The 16,467-nt window shown below is 48.8% G+C and overlaps 2 protein-coding genes across 3 annotated transcripts in view; both read left to right on the top strand.

Moving 5' to 3' along the window:
• The first annotated feature begins 1,172 nt into the window (after positions 1–1,172).
• On the top strand, positions 1,173–1,982 carry LOC132395215 (S-antigen protein-like). Its single transcript, XM_059971503.1, has one exon. The coding sequence runs from the start codon at positions 1,173–1,175 to the stop codon at positions 1,980–1,982; it is 810 nt and encodes a 269-aa protein (XP_059827486.1).
• Positions 1,983–13,116: 11,134 nt separating this feature from the next.
• Positions 13,117–16,467, top strand: part of trpv1 (transient receptor potential cation channel, subfamily V, member 1) — a 54,311-nt gene continuing 50,960 nt past the window's right edge. For both annotated transcript variants that reach the window (XM_059973688.1, XM_059973687.1), the window contains exon 1: positions 13,117–13,275. The gene's annotated coding sequence lies outside the window, so the exon portion shown is untranslated. The remainder of the gene's footprint in view (positions 13,276–16,467) is intronic.

The following is a 16,467-nucleotide window of genomic DNA, read 5'->3' as shown; positions in this document are numbered from 1 at the left end:
TCCCTGTGGTCAGCGGGTCCCAAGGATCAGGGATCCCTGTGGTCAGCGGGTCCCCAGGATGAGGGATCTCTGCGTTCAGTGGGCCCCAACGATGAGGGATCCCTGTGGTCAGCGGGTCCCAAGGAAGAGGGATCCCTGCGGTCAGCGGGTCCCAAGGAAGAGGGATCCCTGCTGTCAGCAGGTCCCAAGGATGAGGGATCCCAGTGGTCAGCGGGCCCCAAGGATGAGGGATCCCTGCTGTCAGCGGGTCCCAAGGATGAGGGATCTCTGTGGTCAGTGTGCCCCAACGATGAGGGATCCCAGTGGTCAGCGGGCCCCAAGGATGAGGGATCCCTGCTGTCAGCGGGTCCCAAGGATGAGGGATCTCTGTGGTCAGTGTGCCCCAACAATGAGGGGTCCCAGTGGTCAGTGGGCCCCAAGGATGAGGGATCTGTGGTTAGTGGGCCCCAATGATGAGGGATCTCTGTGGTCAGCGGGCCCCAACGATGAGGGATCCCTGTGGTCAGCAGGTCCCAAGGATGAGGGATCCCTGCTGTCAGCAGGTCCCAAGGATGAGGGATCCCTGTGGTCAGCGGGTCCCAAGGTTGAGGGATCCCTGTGGTCAGCAGGTCCCAAGGATGAGGGATCCCTGCTGTCAGCGTGTCCCAAGGATGAGGGATCCCTGCTGTCAGCAGGTCCCAAGGATGAGGGATCTCTGTGGTCAGCAGGTCCCAACGATGAGGGATCCCAGTGGTCAGCGGGCCCCAAGGATGAGGGATCCCTGCTGTCAGCGGGTCCCAAGGATGAGGGATCTCTGTGGTCAGTGTGCCCCAACAATGAGGGGTCCCAGTGGTCAGTGGGCCCCAAGGATGAGGGATCTGTGGTCAGTGGGCCCCAAGGATGAGGGATCTGTGGTTAGTGGGCCACAATGATGAGGGATCTCTGTGGTCAGCGGGTCCCAAGGATGAGGGATCCCAGTGGTCAGCGGGCCCCAAGGATGAGGGATCTGTGGTTAGTGGGCCCCAACGATGAGGGATCCCTGTGGTCAGCAGGTCCCAAGGATGAGGGATCCCTGCTGTCAGCGGGTCCCAAGGATGAGGGATCTCTGTGGTCAGTGTGCCCCAACAATGAGGGGTCCCAGTGGTCAGTGGGCCCCAAGGATGAGGGATCTCTGTGGTCAGTGGGCCCCAACGATGAGGGATCTGTGGTTAGTGGGCCACAATGATGAGGGATCTCTGTGGTCAGCGGGCCCCAACGATGAGGGATCCCTGTGGTCAGCAGGTCCCAAGGATGAGGGATCCCTGTGGTCAGTGTGCCCCAACAATGAGGGGTCCCAGTGGTCAGCGGGCCCCAATGATGAGGGATCTCTGTGGTCAGCGGGCCCCAACGATGAGGGTTCCCTGTGGTCAGCAGGTCCCAAGGATGAGGGATCCCTGCTGTCAGCAGGTCCCAAGGATGAGGGATCCCTGTGGTCAGCAGGTCCCAAGGATGAGGGATCCCAGTGGTCAGCGGGCCCCAAGAATGAGGGATCTCTGCGTTCAGTGGGCCCCAACGATGAGGGATACCTGCGGTCAGCGGGTCCCAAGGAAGAGGGATCCCTGCTGTCAGCAGGTCCCAAGGATGAGGGATCTCTGCGTTCAGTGGGCCCCAACGATGAGGGATACCTGTGGTCAGCGGGCCCCAAGGATGAGGGATCTCTGCGTTCAGTGGGCCCCAACGATGAGGGATACCTGTGGTCAGCGGGTCCCAAGGATGAGGGATCCCTGTGGTCAGCGGGTCCCAAGGAAGAGGGATCCCTGCTGTCAGCAGGTCCCAAGGATGAGGGATCCCTGTGGTCAGCAGGTCCCAAGGATGAGGGATCCCTGCTGTCAGCAGGTCCCAAGGATGAGGGATCCCAGTGGTCAGCGGGCCCCAAGGATGAGGGATCTCTGCGTTCAGTGGGCCCCAACGATGAGGGATACCTGTGGTCAGCGGGTCCCAAGAATGAGGGATCCCTGTGGTGAGCGGGTCCCAAGGAAGAGGGATCCCTGCTGTCAGCAGGTCCCAAGGATGAGGGATCCCAGTGGTCAGTGTGCCCCAAGGATGAGGGATCTCTGTGGTCTGCGGGCCCCAAGGATGAGGGATCCCAGTGGTCAGTGGGCCCCAATGATGAGGGATCCCAGTGGTCAGCGGGTCCCAAGGATGAGGGATCCCTGTGGTCAGCAGGTCCCAACGAAGAGGGATACCAGTGGTCAGCGGGTCCCAAGGATGTGATCCCTGCTGTCAGCAGGTCCCAAGGATGAGGGATCCCTGTGGTCAGCAGGTCCCAAGGATGAGGGATCCCTGCTGTCAGCAGGTCCCAACGATGAGGGATACCTGTGGTCAGCGGGCCCCAAGGATGAGGGATCTCTGCGTTCAGTGGGCCCCAACGATGAGGGATACCTGTGGTCAGCGGGTCCCAAGGATGAGGGATCCCTGTGGTCAGCGGGTCCCAAGGAAGAGGGATCCCTGCTGTCAGCAGGTCCCAAGGATGAGGGATCCCTGCTGTCAGCAGGTCCCAAGGATGAGGGATCCCAGTGGTCAGCGGGCCCCAAGGATGAGGGATCTCTGCGTTCAGTGGGCCCCAACGATGAGGGATACCTGTGGTCAGCGGGTCCCAAGAATGAGGGATCCCTGTGGTCAGCGGGTCCCAAGGAAGAGGGATCCCTGCTGTCAGCAGGTCCCAAGGATGAGGGATCCCAGTGGTCAGTGGGCCCCAAGGATGAGGGATCTCTGTGGTCTGCGGGCCCCAAGGATGAGGGATCCCAGTGGTCAGTGGGCCCCAATGATGAGGGATCCCAGTGGTCAGCGGGTCCCAAGGATGAGGGATCCCTGTGGTCAGCAGGTCCCAACGATGAGAGATACCAGTGGTCAGCGGGTCCCAAGGATGAGGGATCCCTGTGGTCAGCAGGTCCCAACGATGAGGGATACCTGTGGTCAGCGGGTCCCAAGGAAGAGGGATCCCTGCTGTCAGCAGGTCCCAAGGATGAGGGACCCCAGTGGTCAGCTGGTCCCAAGGTTGAGGGATCTCTGTGGTCAGCGGGTCCCAAGGATGAGGGATCCCAGTGGTCAGTGTGCCCCAACGATGAGGGATCTCTGTGGTCAGCAGGTCCCAAGGATGAGGGATCCCTGCTGTCAGCTGGTCCCAAGGATGTGGGATCCCTGTGGTCAGCGGGTCCCAATGATGAGGGATCCCTGTGGTCAGCGGGTCCCAAGGATGAGGGATCCCTGTTGTCAGCGGGTCCCAAGTATGAGGGATCACTGTGGTCAGCAGGTCCCAACGATGAGGGATCCCAGTGGTCAGCGGGCCCCAACGATGAGGGATCCTTGTGGTCAGCGGGTCCCAAGGATGAGGGATCTCTGTGGTCAGTGGGCCCCAAGGATGAGGGATCCCTGTGGTCAGCGGGTCCCAAGGAAGAGGGATCTCTGTGGTCAGTGGGCCCCAAGGATGAGGGATCCCTGTAGTCAGCAGACCCCAGGATGAAGGTGATTAGAGGTATAGCTCGACTGGACAGCCAGAGACTTTCCCGGGTGAAAATGGCTGATGTGAAGGGGCATAGTTTTAAGGTGACTGGAGAATACTAAAGGGGGGTATGTCAAAGGTAGGGTTTATACGGTCTACATTGTCTTGCTCTAGGATGGCAGGCTGATATAACGGTTAGCATGACATGCCAGTGACCCAGGTTCAATTCCCGCCACAGCCAGTAAGGAGTTTGAACGTTCTCCCCATGACCATGTGGGTTTCCTCCGGATGCCCTGGTTTCCTCCCACAGTCCAAAGACATGGGGGTTAGTAGTTGAACTATCACATGGGTGTAATTGGGTTCATTGGGCCGGTAGGTCCTGTTACTAAGCTGCATCTCTAAATAAATAAAACACAAGAGTATGGAACACTGTCCCGGGGAGGCTGGCAGAGGTACATACAGAGTGTGGATCACTCTCCCAGGGAGGGTGGGAGAGGCAGATACAGAGTGTGGATCACTCTCCCGGGGAGGGTGGGTGAGGCACATACAGAGTGTGGATCACTCCCCCGGGATTGGAACATGAATGATAAAAATGGAGGGTGATGTAAGGAGTAAAGGTTCAATTGATCTTAGAGTCAGTTAAAGCTCTACTCCATTTACACCTATGACTGTGGCTAAGTACAGCTCCAACACCATATACAAGTTTGCTGATGACGCCACTGTTGTGGGCTGTACCAAAGGTGGTGATGAATCAGCACACAGGAGGGAGAATGAAAATTTGGTTGAGTGGTGTAATAACAACCACCTCTCACTCAATGTAAGACCAAGGAACTAATTGCAGACTTCAGGAGGAGGAAACCAGAGGTCTGTGAGCCAGTAATCATTCGGAGGATCAGGGATGGAGGGGGTCAGTAACTTTAAATTCTTGTGTGTCACTCTCTGAGGATCTGTCCTGGACTGATCATATAAATATAATTGCAAAGACAGCACAACAGCACCTCTATTTCCTGAGGATTTTGTGGAGATTCTGCAAGTCATCAAAAACTTGGCAAATATCTACATTTGTGTGGTGGAAAGTGTGCTGACTGGCCGCATTACGGCCTGGTATCGGAACATCAATGCCTTTGAACGGAAAATCCTTCAAAAGGTAGTTGATTCGATCCAGTACATCACGGGTAAAACTCTCCCAATCACTGAACACATCTGCATGAAACACTGCCTTAGAAAAACAGAATCCACCATCAAAGATCCTCACCACCCAGGCCATGTTCTTTTCTCACTGCTGCCATCAGGTAGAAGGTACAAGAGCCTCAGGACCTGCACCACCAAGTTCAAGAACATTTACTACCCTTCAACCATCAGGCTCATGAACAAAAGGAGATACCTACACTCATTTAAGGACTCTTTTATCCTGTTATTTCATGCTCTCATTGTTTATTGCTATTTATTTATATTTGCATCTGCACAGTTTGTTGTCCATTGACCCTGTTTACAGTTACTATTCTATAGATTTGCTAAGTATGCCCACTGGAAATAGAATCACAGTAGTGACATTATGTACTCTGATAATTAATTTTGCTTTCAACTTTAAAGGGTCGGCACAGCATTGTGGGCTGAAGGGCCAATACTGTGCTGTACCTTTCTATGGTGGGCCCCTTCGGGACTGGAGTGTACCATGGACAAGGAGTTATGATATTTTAATGACATGGAAATAGTGAACTGATGATGATGTAAGTGTACAAATAGATTGCTCGTTTAGAAGAAGAGCCTGCAGTAAGAATGGAAACATTTATTCAGTGAGCAGAGGCTGACTCTTCCTGACGAATTCTGATTGAAGTATCAGTGAACAACTGAACCCATTACGGTCTCCGGCTGTCCCTGAGAGCATACTGCATTTCATTGAGTGTAGTCTTTGTGCTAACCAAACTCACTGTGCACTCACTCAAGGATGTGGAGGAACCTCGTGATACACCCAGGAGATGAGAGGATCTCTCAATCTAAGCAGTCTATTATTTCCCCCCTCCCTTTCTAGTTCAGGCAAATAACATCACATCTATTATCAAAGGGCTGGGACTTAACCTCTTCCCGTCTGTTCCCACTCACTCAGTTACCAGCCAGCTCCTGGTGAGATCTGCTCTCGTGAGAGGGAGCACTGATGGGTTTGAAGGACAGCTGTGAGGACGACTCCTGGGATGGGTGTGATCAAAACGCAGACTCCTCCCTACCCACTAACCCCCGGACCTTTCAGCATTCTGCTGCTACCTCAGTATGTTCCCAGCAGTTATTGGGTGCTGCTCAGTGACATTTTCTTAACCTCGGAGGCTCAGGTAGGGCTTTTTAAATTATTCTTTGGAGCAAATTTCAGATATTAAGGAAGCAGCTTTAACTGAAGGTCACTAGCGGCTGTGAGTGGAGACATCTTAGTTCACTCTCCTCTCCCGAGTTTTCTTAACCTCTCCCCCTTCCCTGCGCAGTGTCCCATTAGGAGTTCTAGGTGACACTGCAGGCTAATTAAGAACATAGAGCCATACAATAGTACATACAGGAGCAGGACGTGTGCCGAGCCGATTACAGTAGCAATGCCTGATTACACCAATCGATTCAGATTTATCTATCACACGTACATCAAACCAGTGAAATGTGTGGCTTGTGTTCACATCTGACAAAACCTGAGGATGTGCTGGGGGCAGCCCACGAGGGTAGCCGCACATTCCGGCATAAAATGGTGTGCTCAGCGGAACAACACAGAACACAACAAACAACAACAGCAAAACAAGCCCCCTTCCCCCCCTCACACACACACAGTCCTCCAATCCCAATCTCCGGGCTTCCAGCAGACTCACCGGTTTGCAGACATCAGGTTCAACTTCCCCACTGGACTTGCAGGCACCAGGGCTTCGGTGACCGGACCTCAACTTCTACCTTTTCGTGGTCCTACCCCTCCATTCATGTGTCCATCTAAAACTTCTAGACACCTCAGTCATATCTGCCACTACCAGCACCCAGGACACTGCATTCCCGGCACCCACCAAACTCTTGCCCTGCACACTTCCCTTGAACTTACCCCCTTCTCACCATAGGCACAGCAGGAGTGATTAGCATTACCAGCACTCGAGGCTTCATCCCTGCTGCTGTCTGTCTATAGGACCCTTAGCGGTGTTGGTGAGCAGATCTTGAGGTCCAAATTCATACCTCCCTGAAAGTTTGCTAGGGTGGTTAAGAAGGCATATGATATGTTTGCCTTTATTAATTGACGCACTGAGCTCAGAAGTCAGCAAGTTATGCTGCAGCTTTACAAAACTAGTCTGCTTCCTAAGGTTGTTATAGTCGGGGGTGGTAACGGGGGCAAACTCCCACTACCTATGAAATAGTCCCAATGACATGCGTCTCAAACAGCCTCTGACAGCCAAGTCCAGCTCCCGGCCTTCACGTGTGGCTTAGCTACTAAACCTCGTGAACCATTTCCACTGACAGAAGAAGGGGCAAAAGCAGGTCACTGGTGCCTTAAACCCAGTGGCTGTGGAGAGGGTGTGATAGAGGTTTTACCAGGATGGTGCCTCGATTCGAGGGCATGTGATATAACAAGAGATTGGTCAAACTTGAGTGGCGGAGGCTGAAGGAGATCTGGCAGAGGTTTATAAGATTATGAGAGGCATAGATGGAATGGACAGACAATATCTTTTTCTCAGGGTTGAAATGTCCAATACCAGAGGGCATGCATTGAAGGTCAGAGGGGGGTAAATTCAAAGGAGATGTTGGGTAGGTTTTTTTTTACACAGAGAATGGTGGACGCCTGTAATGGTGGTAGACACAGATACATGAGGGACTGCTAACAGACATTTAGATTGGCACATGACTGTGAGGAAAATGGAAGGATGTGGACATTGTATGGGCAGCAGAGATTAGATTTGATTGCTAATTTAATTGGTTTGGCACAACATTGTGGGCTGAAGGGCCTGTTCTATGATTCTGTACATTCTCCCTGTGACCATGTGGCTTTCCTCCACGTGCTCCAGTTTATTCCCCACTTCCCAATCCAAGTTGTGGGTATGATATGTTGGTGCTGGAAGCGTGGTGACACTTGTGGGCTGCCCCCAGCACGCCCTCAGCCTGCGTCAGTCGTTGATGCAAACCACACATTTCAAAGTACGTGAGAAGTAAAGCTTATCTTTAACTCCCTAGTATCAGATATTTTGACCGTAGAAGAAAGACACCAGTTATCTGTTGTATCAAAGTATCTCACAATTTTACAAGCCTCTATTAACTTCCTGAACTTGCAATCAATTGATTTAAGAAAAATGCATTTTATTTGGGAGTTGTTCTGTTCCAGCAGAGCTTGGATTTCATGATTTAATAGAACATAGAACCATACTGCACAGTACCCACCCTTCAGCCCACCATGTGCTAGCCTTTTAACCTACTCTAAGATCAATCTAACCCTTCCTCCCTGTGGTGAACTACATATACCTGACTGCTCCTGTGGCTCCTCCCACAGACCCCGGTATAAAGGCGATCAAGGCCTGAGCCCGGCCTCTCAGTCTCCAGGATGTAGTATGGAGGTCACTCACTGCTTGTTACTTCTTCCAGTCAATAAAAGCCGATATCTCGCCTTACGTCTCAGAGTGAGTTATTGATGGTGCATCACTCCCTACATAGCCTCCATTTGCTATCATCTGTGTGCCTCAGACATCCCTCTCCCTCTCCCATAACCTTTACTCTAATCGGCTATGTTGGAGAATAAAAGCTTCCCACAATAGTAGTCACTATTCACTGGAGAGGAGAGGTTGAGTGAACTCAGGCTTTTCTCTTTAGAGTGGAGAAGGATGAGAGGTGAGGTGATGGAGGTGTACAACACTACAAGAGGCATAGATAGAGTGAACAGCCAGGGACTTTCTCCCAGGGTGGAAATGGCTAATACGAGGGGGCATAATTTTAAAGTGATTGATGGAATGTTAAGGGGGATGACAGAGGTAGATATTTTTACACAGAGAGTGGAGGATATGTGAAACGTGCTGCCAGGGGTGGTGGAAACCTTATGAAATTTATCAGCAGATGGATGATAGAAAACTGGAGGGTTATGTAGGAGGGAAGGATTAGATTGATCTTGGAGTGGTTTCAAGGGCTGCATAATATCATGGGCCAAGTAGCCTGTACTGTGCTGCAGTATTCAATGTTCTAAAATGGTGAGTGTGTGCCTTCAGACTCCTGTACCTCCTTCCTAATGGTAGTAACAGGTGATGGTCCTTAATGATGGATGCTGCCTTCTTCAGGCATCACCTCTTCAAGGTGTCCTTGATGCTGGGGAGGCTGGTGCCTGTGATGGAGCTGGCTGAGTTTACAACTTTCTGCAGCTTTTTCCGATCCTGTGCACCAGATGGTGACGTAGCCAGTTCAAATGTTCTCCACAGTACATCGGTAGAAATTTGCCAGACCAAGTCCCCTCAAACTCCTAATGATGTACAGCCAGTGGTGTGCCTTCTTCGTGACTTCGTATCAGGGTGTTGAGAGAAGTTTTGTTGTTTATTGAGATACACAGCAGAATCAGCCCTTCGAGCCGCACCACCCAGCAGCTCCCGAATAATCGCAGGACAGGTTACAATGACTAATTAACATAACAACCAGTGCATCTTTGGAAAGTGGGAGGAAACCCACGCAGTAACAGGGAGAACGTACAAATTCCATACAGACAGCGGCAGGAATTGAACCCTGGTCATCAGTACTGTAAAGCGTTGTGCTAACCACTCTGCCACCATGTTGCCCTGTGCTCTTCCCGTAAAATGCCATCTCAGTGATGGTCTCCACCACTGCCAGGAAGAGGCGAGCTTGTTTTAGACAAGGATTGAATCTGAAAGCAGTCTCCATCTAATTTAAGAGACCAGGAAAAATCAACTACTGACAAACTCCAAATCCCAGTGACACACTGCTGGTCATTTTGGGTAATTAAGCTGGTATCACAGACTGAAGCACTTAAGTGTCTTATCTTTATGTGTTTAAATATTTAATAGGATTGGATTTATGAGTGATGTTTGGAACCTGTTTACTATTGTGATACAGTGAAGTACTTGTCTTGCAGACCGTTCATGCAGGTCATTTCTTTACAGCAGTGAAATGAGATGGGACAGGGAAAACAAAAGCAGAATGCAGAATGAAGTGTCACAGTTCCAGAGAAAGCGCAGTGCAGTCAGACAATAAGACGCAAAGTCATAAAGTAAATTGTGAGGTCATGAGGCCTTGTACTGGGAGACCATTCAATATTCTTACAACAGCAGGAGAGATGCGTCTTTGAGCCTGGTGGGACATGCTTTCAGGCTTTTGTATCTTCTGCCGGATGGAGGGGGAGAAGAGAGAATGTCCAGGGTGGGTGGGTCTTTGATTATGTTGGCTTCCTTACTGAGGCACCTCCAAGGGGACTACAACCTTCTCGTCGGGTTTCGAGGCCTGTGTGCCTCAATGACTCGGAGAGCTATGTTGGCTGGAGACAGAGCCTTGTGCTTTGACTCTTGGTAGGGTCACCCATGTCATACAGATCAAGAGAGGGAGGCAGATAAAGAGTGGTCCATGGTTCAGGGGTTCAGCTCAGGGCTAACAACCCTGACTGGTGAAACAAAACATTGTTACGGAAAAAGCAATGAAGAATCCTTCTATACTGAGGTAGAGATAAGTGGAGACAGATTATGTGTGAGAGTGTGTGCGTGTATGTATATATAGAGTTTGGTTGTTCTCTTTCTGACAACCTCAGGGTCTGTTTAAGCTGGGGTTTTGCTCACCTCCTGCTGCTACCTCACCAGGTTCAGGAAGCCACCCTGTAGCCACCCTGCTGATGTCCAGAGATGTACGTGGAGATAGTCCACTCCAGTCCATTCAGCAGGTGCTAGTTTTTGTAAGAATTGTGTAGTATGTCCTGCTCCTGAAGGACACTTTCCCTAGAGCCTCTACGTCAGAGCCTGCTGTGCATTTCATTGTAGAGGAAGGTGGGGTGCATGGCGATACTCCAGTGTGATACCGTCATTGTGCGTGAACTTTTAGACATGTCTTTATCCAATTCTTATCTGAAAGTTCCCAGTTCAGCACAGAGTGGATGAGTTGAAGGGTCTGTTTCTGTGTTGTAGGGCTCTACTTTGCGAACCTGCTTCCTTGATGTAGATCACTACAAAATACTTCTCCTCATCTCTGTCCTCTCCTTCTCCTGTCAGTGGGGAGCAGCCTCTCCCAGCTGGCTCCATTAAAGCCCTGTCTTTCCAGATGAACACAGATCTGATTCTCTTCACGCAGCACAGTTCATATACTGTATGCTTTATAGTCATAATAGCAGGAAAAAATATACAGTCACAATAAAAAATAATCTAGCCCAAGACTATGCCTGAGTGTCATGGCCTGAAGGTTGATGGTGCTTGGATGGGATGTGTCCTGGAGCTTCACTCCTGCAAGGACAACTCATCACACACTAGTGCCACCGCAGACAAATACCATCCAACTTGTCTTCCACCGAGTGAATGTGTGCCGTGTGCTGTGTGTGACTGCTGGTTCTGTGTTTTGCACCTTGGCCTGGGAGGAACGCCATTTCATTTGGCTGTGTTCCTGTATTTGGTTGAATGACAATTAAATCCAAACTTAACTTCAACTTCTACGTTATGATAATTTTTGTTTGGTGGCATTGGTGAAGTGCAAAGATATAAAAATGGCCTTAAGTTACAAAAATAAATAAATAGTTCAAAATAGGAATAGTGAGGTAGAGTTGCTGGGTTCATGGACCGTTCAGAAATCTGAAGACCAAGGGGAAAAAGCTGTTCCCAAAATGTTAAGCAAACACAAGGAAATCTGCAGATGCTGGAAATTCAAATGACAACACACAAAATGCTGGTGGATCACAGCAGGCCAGGCAGCATCTATAGGGAGAAGCGTTGTCGACATTTCAGGCCGAGACCCTTTGTCAGGACTAACTGAAAGAAAAGATAGTAAGAAATTTGAAAGTAGTGGGGGGAGGGGGAAATGCAAAATGGTAGAAGACCAGAGGGGATGGGATGAAGCTAAGAGCTGGAAAGATGATTGGCGAAAGTGATACAGAGCTGAAGAAGGGAAAGGATCATGGGACGGGAGGCCTCCGCAGAAAGAAAGGAGTGGGGGGGGGGGGGGAAACACCAGAGGGAGATGGAGAACAGGCAAACAACTAAATATGTCAGGGATGGAGTAAGAAGGGGAGGAGGGGCATTAACTGAAGTTAGAGAAGTCAATGTTCATGCCATCAGTTTGGAGGCTACCCAGCCAGTATATAAGGTGTTATTCCTCCAACCTGAGTTTGGATTCATTTTGACAATAGAGGAGGCCATGGATAGATATATCAGAATGGGAATGGGACGTGGAATTAAAATGTGTGGCCACTGAGAGATCCTGCTTTCTCTGGCAGACCGAGTGTAAGTGTTCAGCGAAATGGTCTCCCAATCTGCGTTGGGTCTCACCAATATATAAAAGGCCACACCTGGAGCACCAGACGCAGTATACCACACCAGCCGACTCACAGGTGAAGTGTCGCCTCACCTGGAAGGACTATACCAAAATGTTGAGTGTGATTTTTCAGGTTCCTGGATCTTCTTCCTGATGGAGAGATTGAAGGGCTATTTTAAAGGAAGGGAGAAATAGGGAGATTTAGGAAGGAAATTTCGGAGCTCTCAGCGAGAGATCTGAAGGGTGGTGGTGAGGGGAGGTGCTTGGTTTTTTGCACCTTTGGCACCTCCAGACCAATCTGTGGCAGAGTTCGAAGTCCCACACTGGCCACTAGAGTCCGATGAACAGCGTGAAATCTCTCAAGTTTCTGAAAACACTCAATTCACTCCGCACCAGATTCATCCCTGTCCCACTGGGTTTCGGTTTACTGTTCACTTTCGTTCACCGCCCACAAAGTGTGTCTGACCTTGTCTCAATCTCAGTGCGATCTGCACTTATTGGTCCTGGTAACTGAATTGGTCTGCAGCCCCAAACATCCGCCCAGCAGCTGAACATTGAATAGGAAATTATCCTTCATTAACTCAATCGACAAAAGCCAGAGCCTGTCTTAAAAGCCATTAATGTTAGTACTGATCTGAGCAAGGTGCCAACAATAATTCTGTTTGAAAGACAGTGATGTTGGCGTGCAGGCAAATGCACCAAGTCCCACAAGACTCAGAGAAGGGAAAGGGCAGGACACTGGAATAAGAGCAACACTTACAAAATGCTGGAGGAATTCAGCAGGTGAAGCAGAATTTATGGAAATGAATAAACAGTCAATATTTCCAGCCGAGGCCCTTCATCAAGACTGGAAACAGAAGGGGGAAAAGAGCCAGAATAAGAAGTTGGAGGGAGGGGGAATGTCAGATAGTCAAGATACATGAAAGCCTCCAAGCTGATGGCATGAATATCTATTTCTCACTGAGTCACTCTATAGGTGGAGAGTGAAATATCAGGAACATTTCACAGCAGAGACCAGAACATGAATTCTGAATTTCAATGATTTTTGAGTCTATTTTTTCCTAGTTCTTCTTCTTCTTCCTTCTTTTGGTTAGAACAAACTGATCTCATCTCGTGAATGTGGTAATTTTTGGGTGAATTGAGATGTCACTTAGACAAGGGAAGTGGTCAGGAGATGGTGCAGAGAGTCATCAGACAGTGCTGGAGAAAGGAATTTGTCAAAGCAGAATTATAATTCACCACAGCAAAAGGGGTCTTGCAAAGCAGTACTGGTGACAGGGAACGAAGGAGGCATCTCAGCCTATGGGCTGGTTCCAATGATTGATTGTATATCTGTGTCTACATCTGTCAGTGTTAACCCGCAGTGACAGCAGGTGAGGTGTCTTGTTTTCTATAAAGATAATAATCAGAATCAGCTTTACTATCACTGACATATCATATGCTGTGAAGTGTATTGTTTTGTGGCAGCGGAACAGTAATACAAAAAAATTACTATGCGTTACAATAGGAAATAATTTAAAAATTAAGTAAGTGCGTAGTGCGAAAAGAGAGCAAAGTGGTGAGATAGTGCTCATTGACCATCAGAAATCTGATGGTGGAGAGGAAGAAGTAGTTCTGTTTGTGGCATTAGAATTCTGAGTTTTACTTGAAAGAAAGTTGGAATGTGGATTTTCAGGAGTTCCATGTCGATGGCCTGGTGAGCAGGTCAGAGCGCAGGCTGCTGGGTTTCACATCGCTGTGCCACAGGCAGGGAACCAAGTGCAAGAAGCTGGTTTGTTATTGTCACATGCACAAAAGTGCAGTGAAGAACCTGCCTTTCACACTGTTCATACTGATTAATTCATTACACAGTTCATCGAGGTCGTACACAGTAAAACAAGAATGTAGAGTGATGTCTAACGCAGCAACACACACAAAATGCCGGAGGAACGAACAGTCGGCGTTTTGGGTTGAGGCCCTTCAGAACTGGAAAGGAAGAGCGAAGATGCCAGAGCATAAAGTTGGCTGGAGGAGGAGGAGGACGATAGCTAGTAAGTGATAAGTGAACCAGGTGGGTGGGAAAGGTAAAGGGCAGGAGAAGAAGGAATCTACAGGAGAGGAGAATGGACTATAGGAGAAAGGGACAAAGGAGGGGCACCAAGGGAGGGTGATAGGCAGGAGAGGAGAAGAGGTAAGAGGCCAGGTAGGGGAATAGTAGAGATTTTTTTTACTAGAAGGAGAAGTCGATGTTCATGCCATCAGGTTGGAGGCTACTCAGATGGAATATAATGTGTTGCTCCTCCACCCAAAGTGGCCTCATCGCGGCAGAAGAGGAGGCCATAGACCAACATGTCAGAATGGAAAGGGGAATATGAATTAAAATGATTGGCTATTAGGAAATTCCACTTTCAGCAGATGGAATGGAGGTACTTTACAAAGTAGGCCCCCAATTCATGTTGGGTCTCACCAATGTAGAGGAGGCTGCTAAAGCACTGGATACAACAGACGACCCCAACAGATTAAAACTCTTTGCTCATTTCCATGGATGCTGCCTGACCTACTGAGTTCCTCCAGCAATTTGTGTGTGTTGCTCTGGATTTCCAGCATCTACAGAATTTCGTGCTAATGAAGTGTAAAAGCTACAGAGAAAGCACAAAGCAATTTAAAGGTCCATCTAATCATACCAGGAACCATTTGCTAGACTGCTTACTGTTTATCCATCCTATTCATTACATGAATTTTGAATCATATTTTATCAACTTATTTATGTGCTGTGTGTGATGGATGTTTCGTGGATGCACTGTGTTCTGGAGAAACATAGTTTCATTTGTTGTATACATGTACAGCTAGATAACAATAAAGTTGAACTTGTAACAGTGGGGTAGAAGCTGCCCTTGAGCCTGGGGGTACATACTTTCAGGGTTTAGTCTCTCAGTGGGAGACAGGAGAAGAGAGAATGTTTGAGGTGGGTGAGGTCTTCTGTGGAATTCATTGCCACAGATCGTTGTGCAAGCCAAGTCAGTGGATTTATTTAAAATGAAGGTTGATAGGTTCTTGATTAATAAGGATGTCAAAGGTTACAGGGAGAAGGCAGGAGCATGGAATTGAGAAGGAAAGTAAATCAGTCATGATGGAATGGCAGAGCAGTCTCGATGGCCCGAATGGCCTAATTTCCTCCTATGTCTTTTGGCTTTATGGCTACTTTACTGAGGCAGAGGGAAGTGTAGACATGGAGGGAAGGCTGGTTTCTGTGATGTGCTGAGCTGCCTCCACAACTCTCTGCAGTTTCTTGTGATCACACACAGAACAGTTGCCGTACCAAGCTGTGATGCATCCAGACAGGATGCTTTCAATGGTGCATCGATAAAAATCGGTGAGGGTCAACGGGGACATCCCGAATGTCAGGCTTTCTCCAGCAGCGACCAGAACGAGGAGAGCACAGACTGCCGTGATAGAGGCAAGAACAGGAGAGCAGTTTCCTCTATACAGCGAGATGTTGTGATCAGCTCAGCAAGCCAGATGTGGGTGAAAAGCAACACTGCAGAGCTGTGGAGGGCCAGTGGAGAAGTGAGAGTTTGTCCAAAGAGCCAATGCTCACACAATGAGTGAACTGGCCTCTGTGCATTGTTCTAGGTAGCAAAGCAGTCCCTCAGCCCAATCTTCCAGCTGTTGGGAAAGTAGTCTGTGTTGATGAACATTACATCAAATTGCAATGACATCATTGTCAACACTGTGGGATGATGTATCTCTGGGTAGCATATGAGGACATTATGTACTCCGATAATGAATCACACTGGATACTGGCAAAAGTTGTACATATATATTAAAATACATGTATTAAAAAGTTAAATTAATTAAGTAGTACAAAAAAGTTGTGAAGTAGCGTTCATGGGTTCAATCTCCACTGAATAATCTGATGGCTGTGGGGAAGAAGCTTTCCCTGAATTGTTGAGTGTAAGTCTTCAGGCTCCTGTACCTCCACTCTGAAGGTAACAATGAGAAAAGGGCATGATCTGGGTGAAGGGGGTAATTAACGATGGATCCTTTTTGAGGCATCATTCCTTAGAGATGTCCTGGATGCTGATGAGGCTAGTGCCCACAATGGAGCTGACTGAGTTTACAACTTCCTACAGCTTTTTTTGATCCAGTACAGTGCCCCTCCATACCAGATGGCGATGCAGCCAAATAGAATGCACTCCACGGTGCATCTGTAGAATTTTGCTATTGTCTTTGGTGACATACCAAATCTCTTCAAACTCCTGATGAAATATCGCCACTGTTGTGCCTTCATTGTAACTGCATTGATAGTTTGGTCCCAGCATAGATCCTCAGAGATGTTGACAATCAGGAATTTGAAACTGCTCACTCTTTCTAATTCTGATCCCTCTAAGAGGACTGATGTGTTCCCTTTTCTTACCCTTTCTGAAGTCAACAGTCAATTCTTTGGTCTTATTGATGTTGAGTGCAAAATTGTCGCTGTGACGCCATTCAACCAGCTGATCTATCTCTCTCCTGTATCCCTTCTCGTCCTCATCTGAAATTCTGCTAACGTGGTTGCACCTTCAGCAAATTTATAGATAGGGTAG

This window comes from Hypanus sabinus, chromosome 6 (assembly GCF_030144855.1).
Source record: "Hypanus sabinus isolate sHypSab1 chromosome 6, sHypSab1.hap1, whole genome shotgun sequence".
Classification (NCBI taxonomy): Eukaryota; Metazoa; Chordata; class Chondrichthyes; order Myliobatiformes; family Dasyatidae; genus Hypanus; species Hypanus sabinus.
The sequence above is the reverse complement of the archived record's forward strand: the minus strand, read 5'-3'. Positions and strand labels throughout refer to the sequence as shown.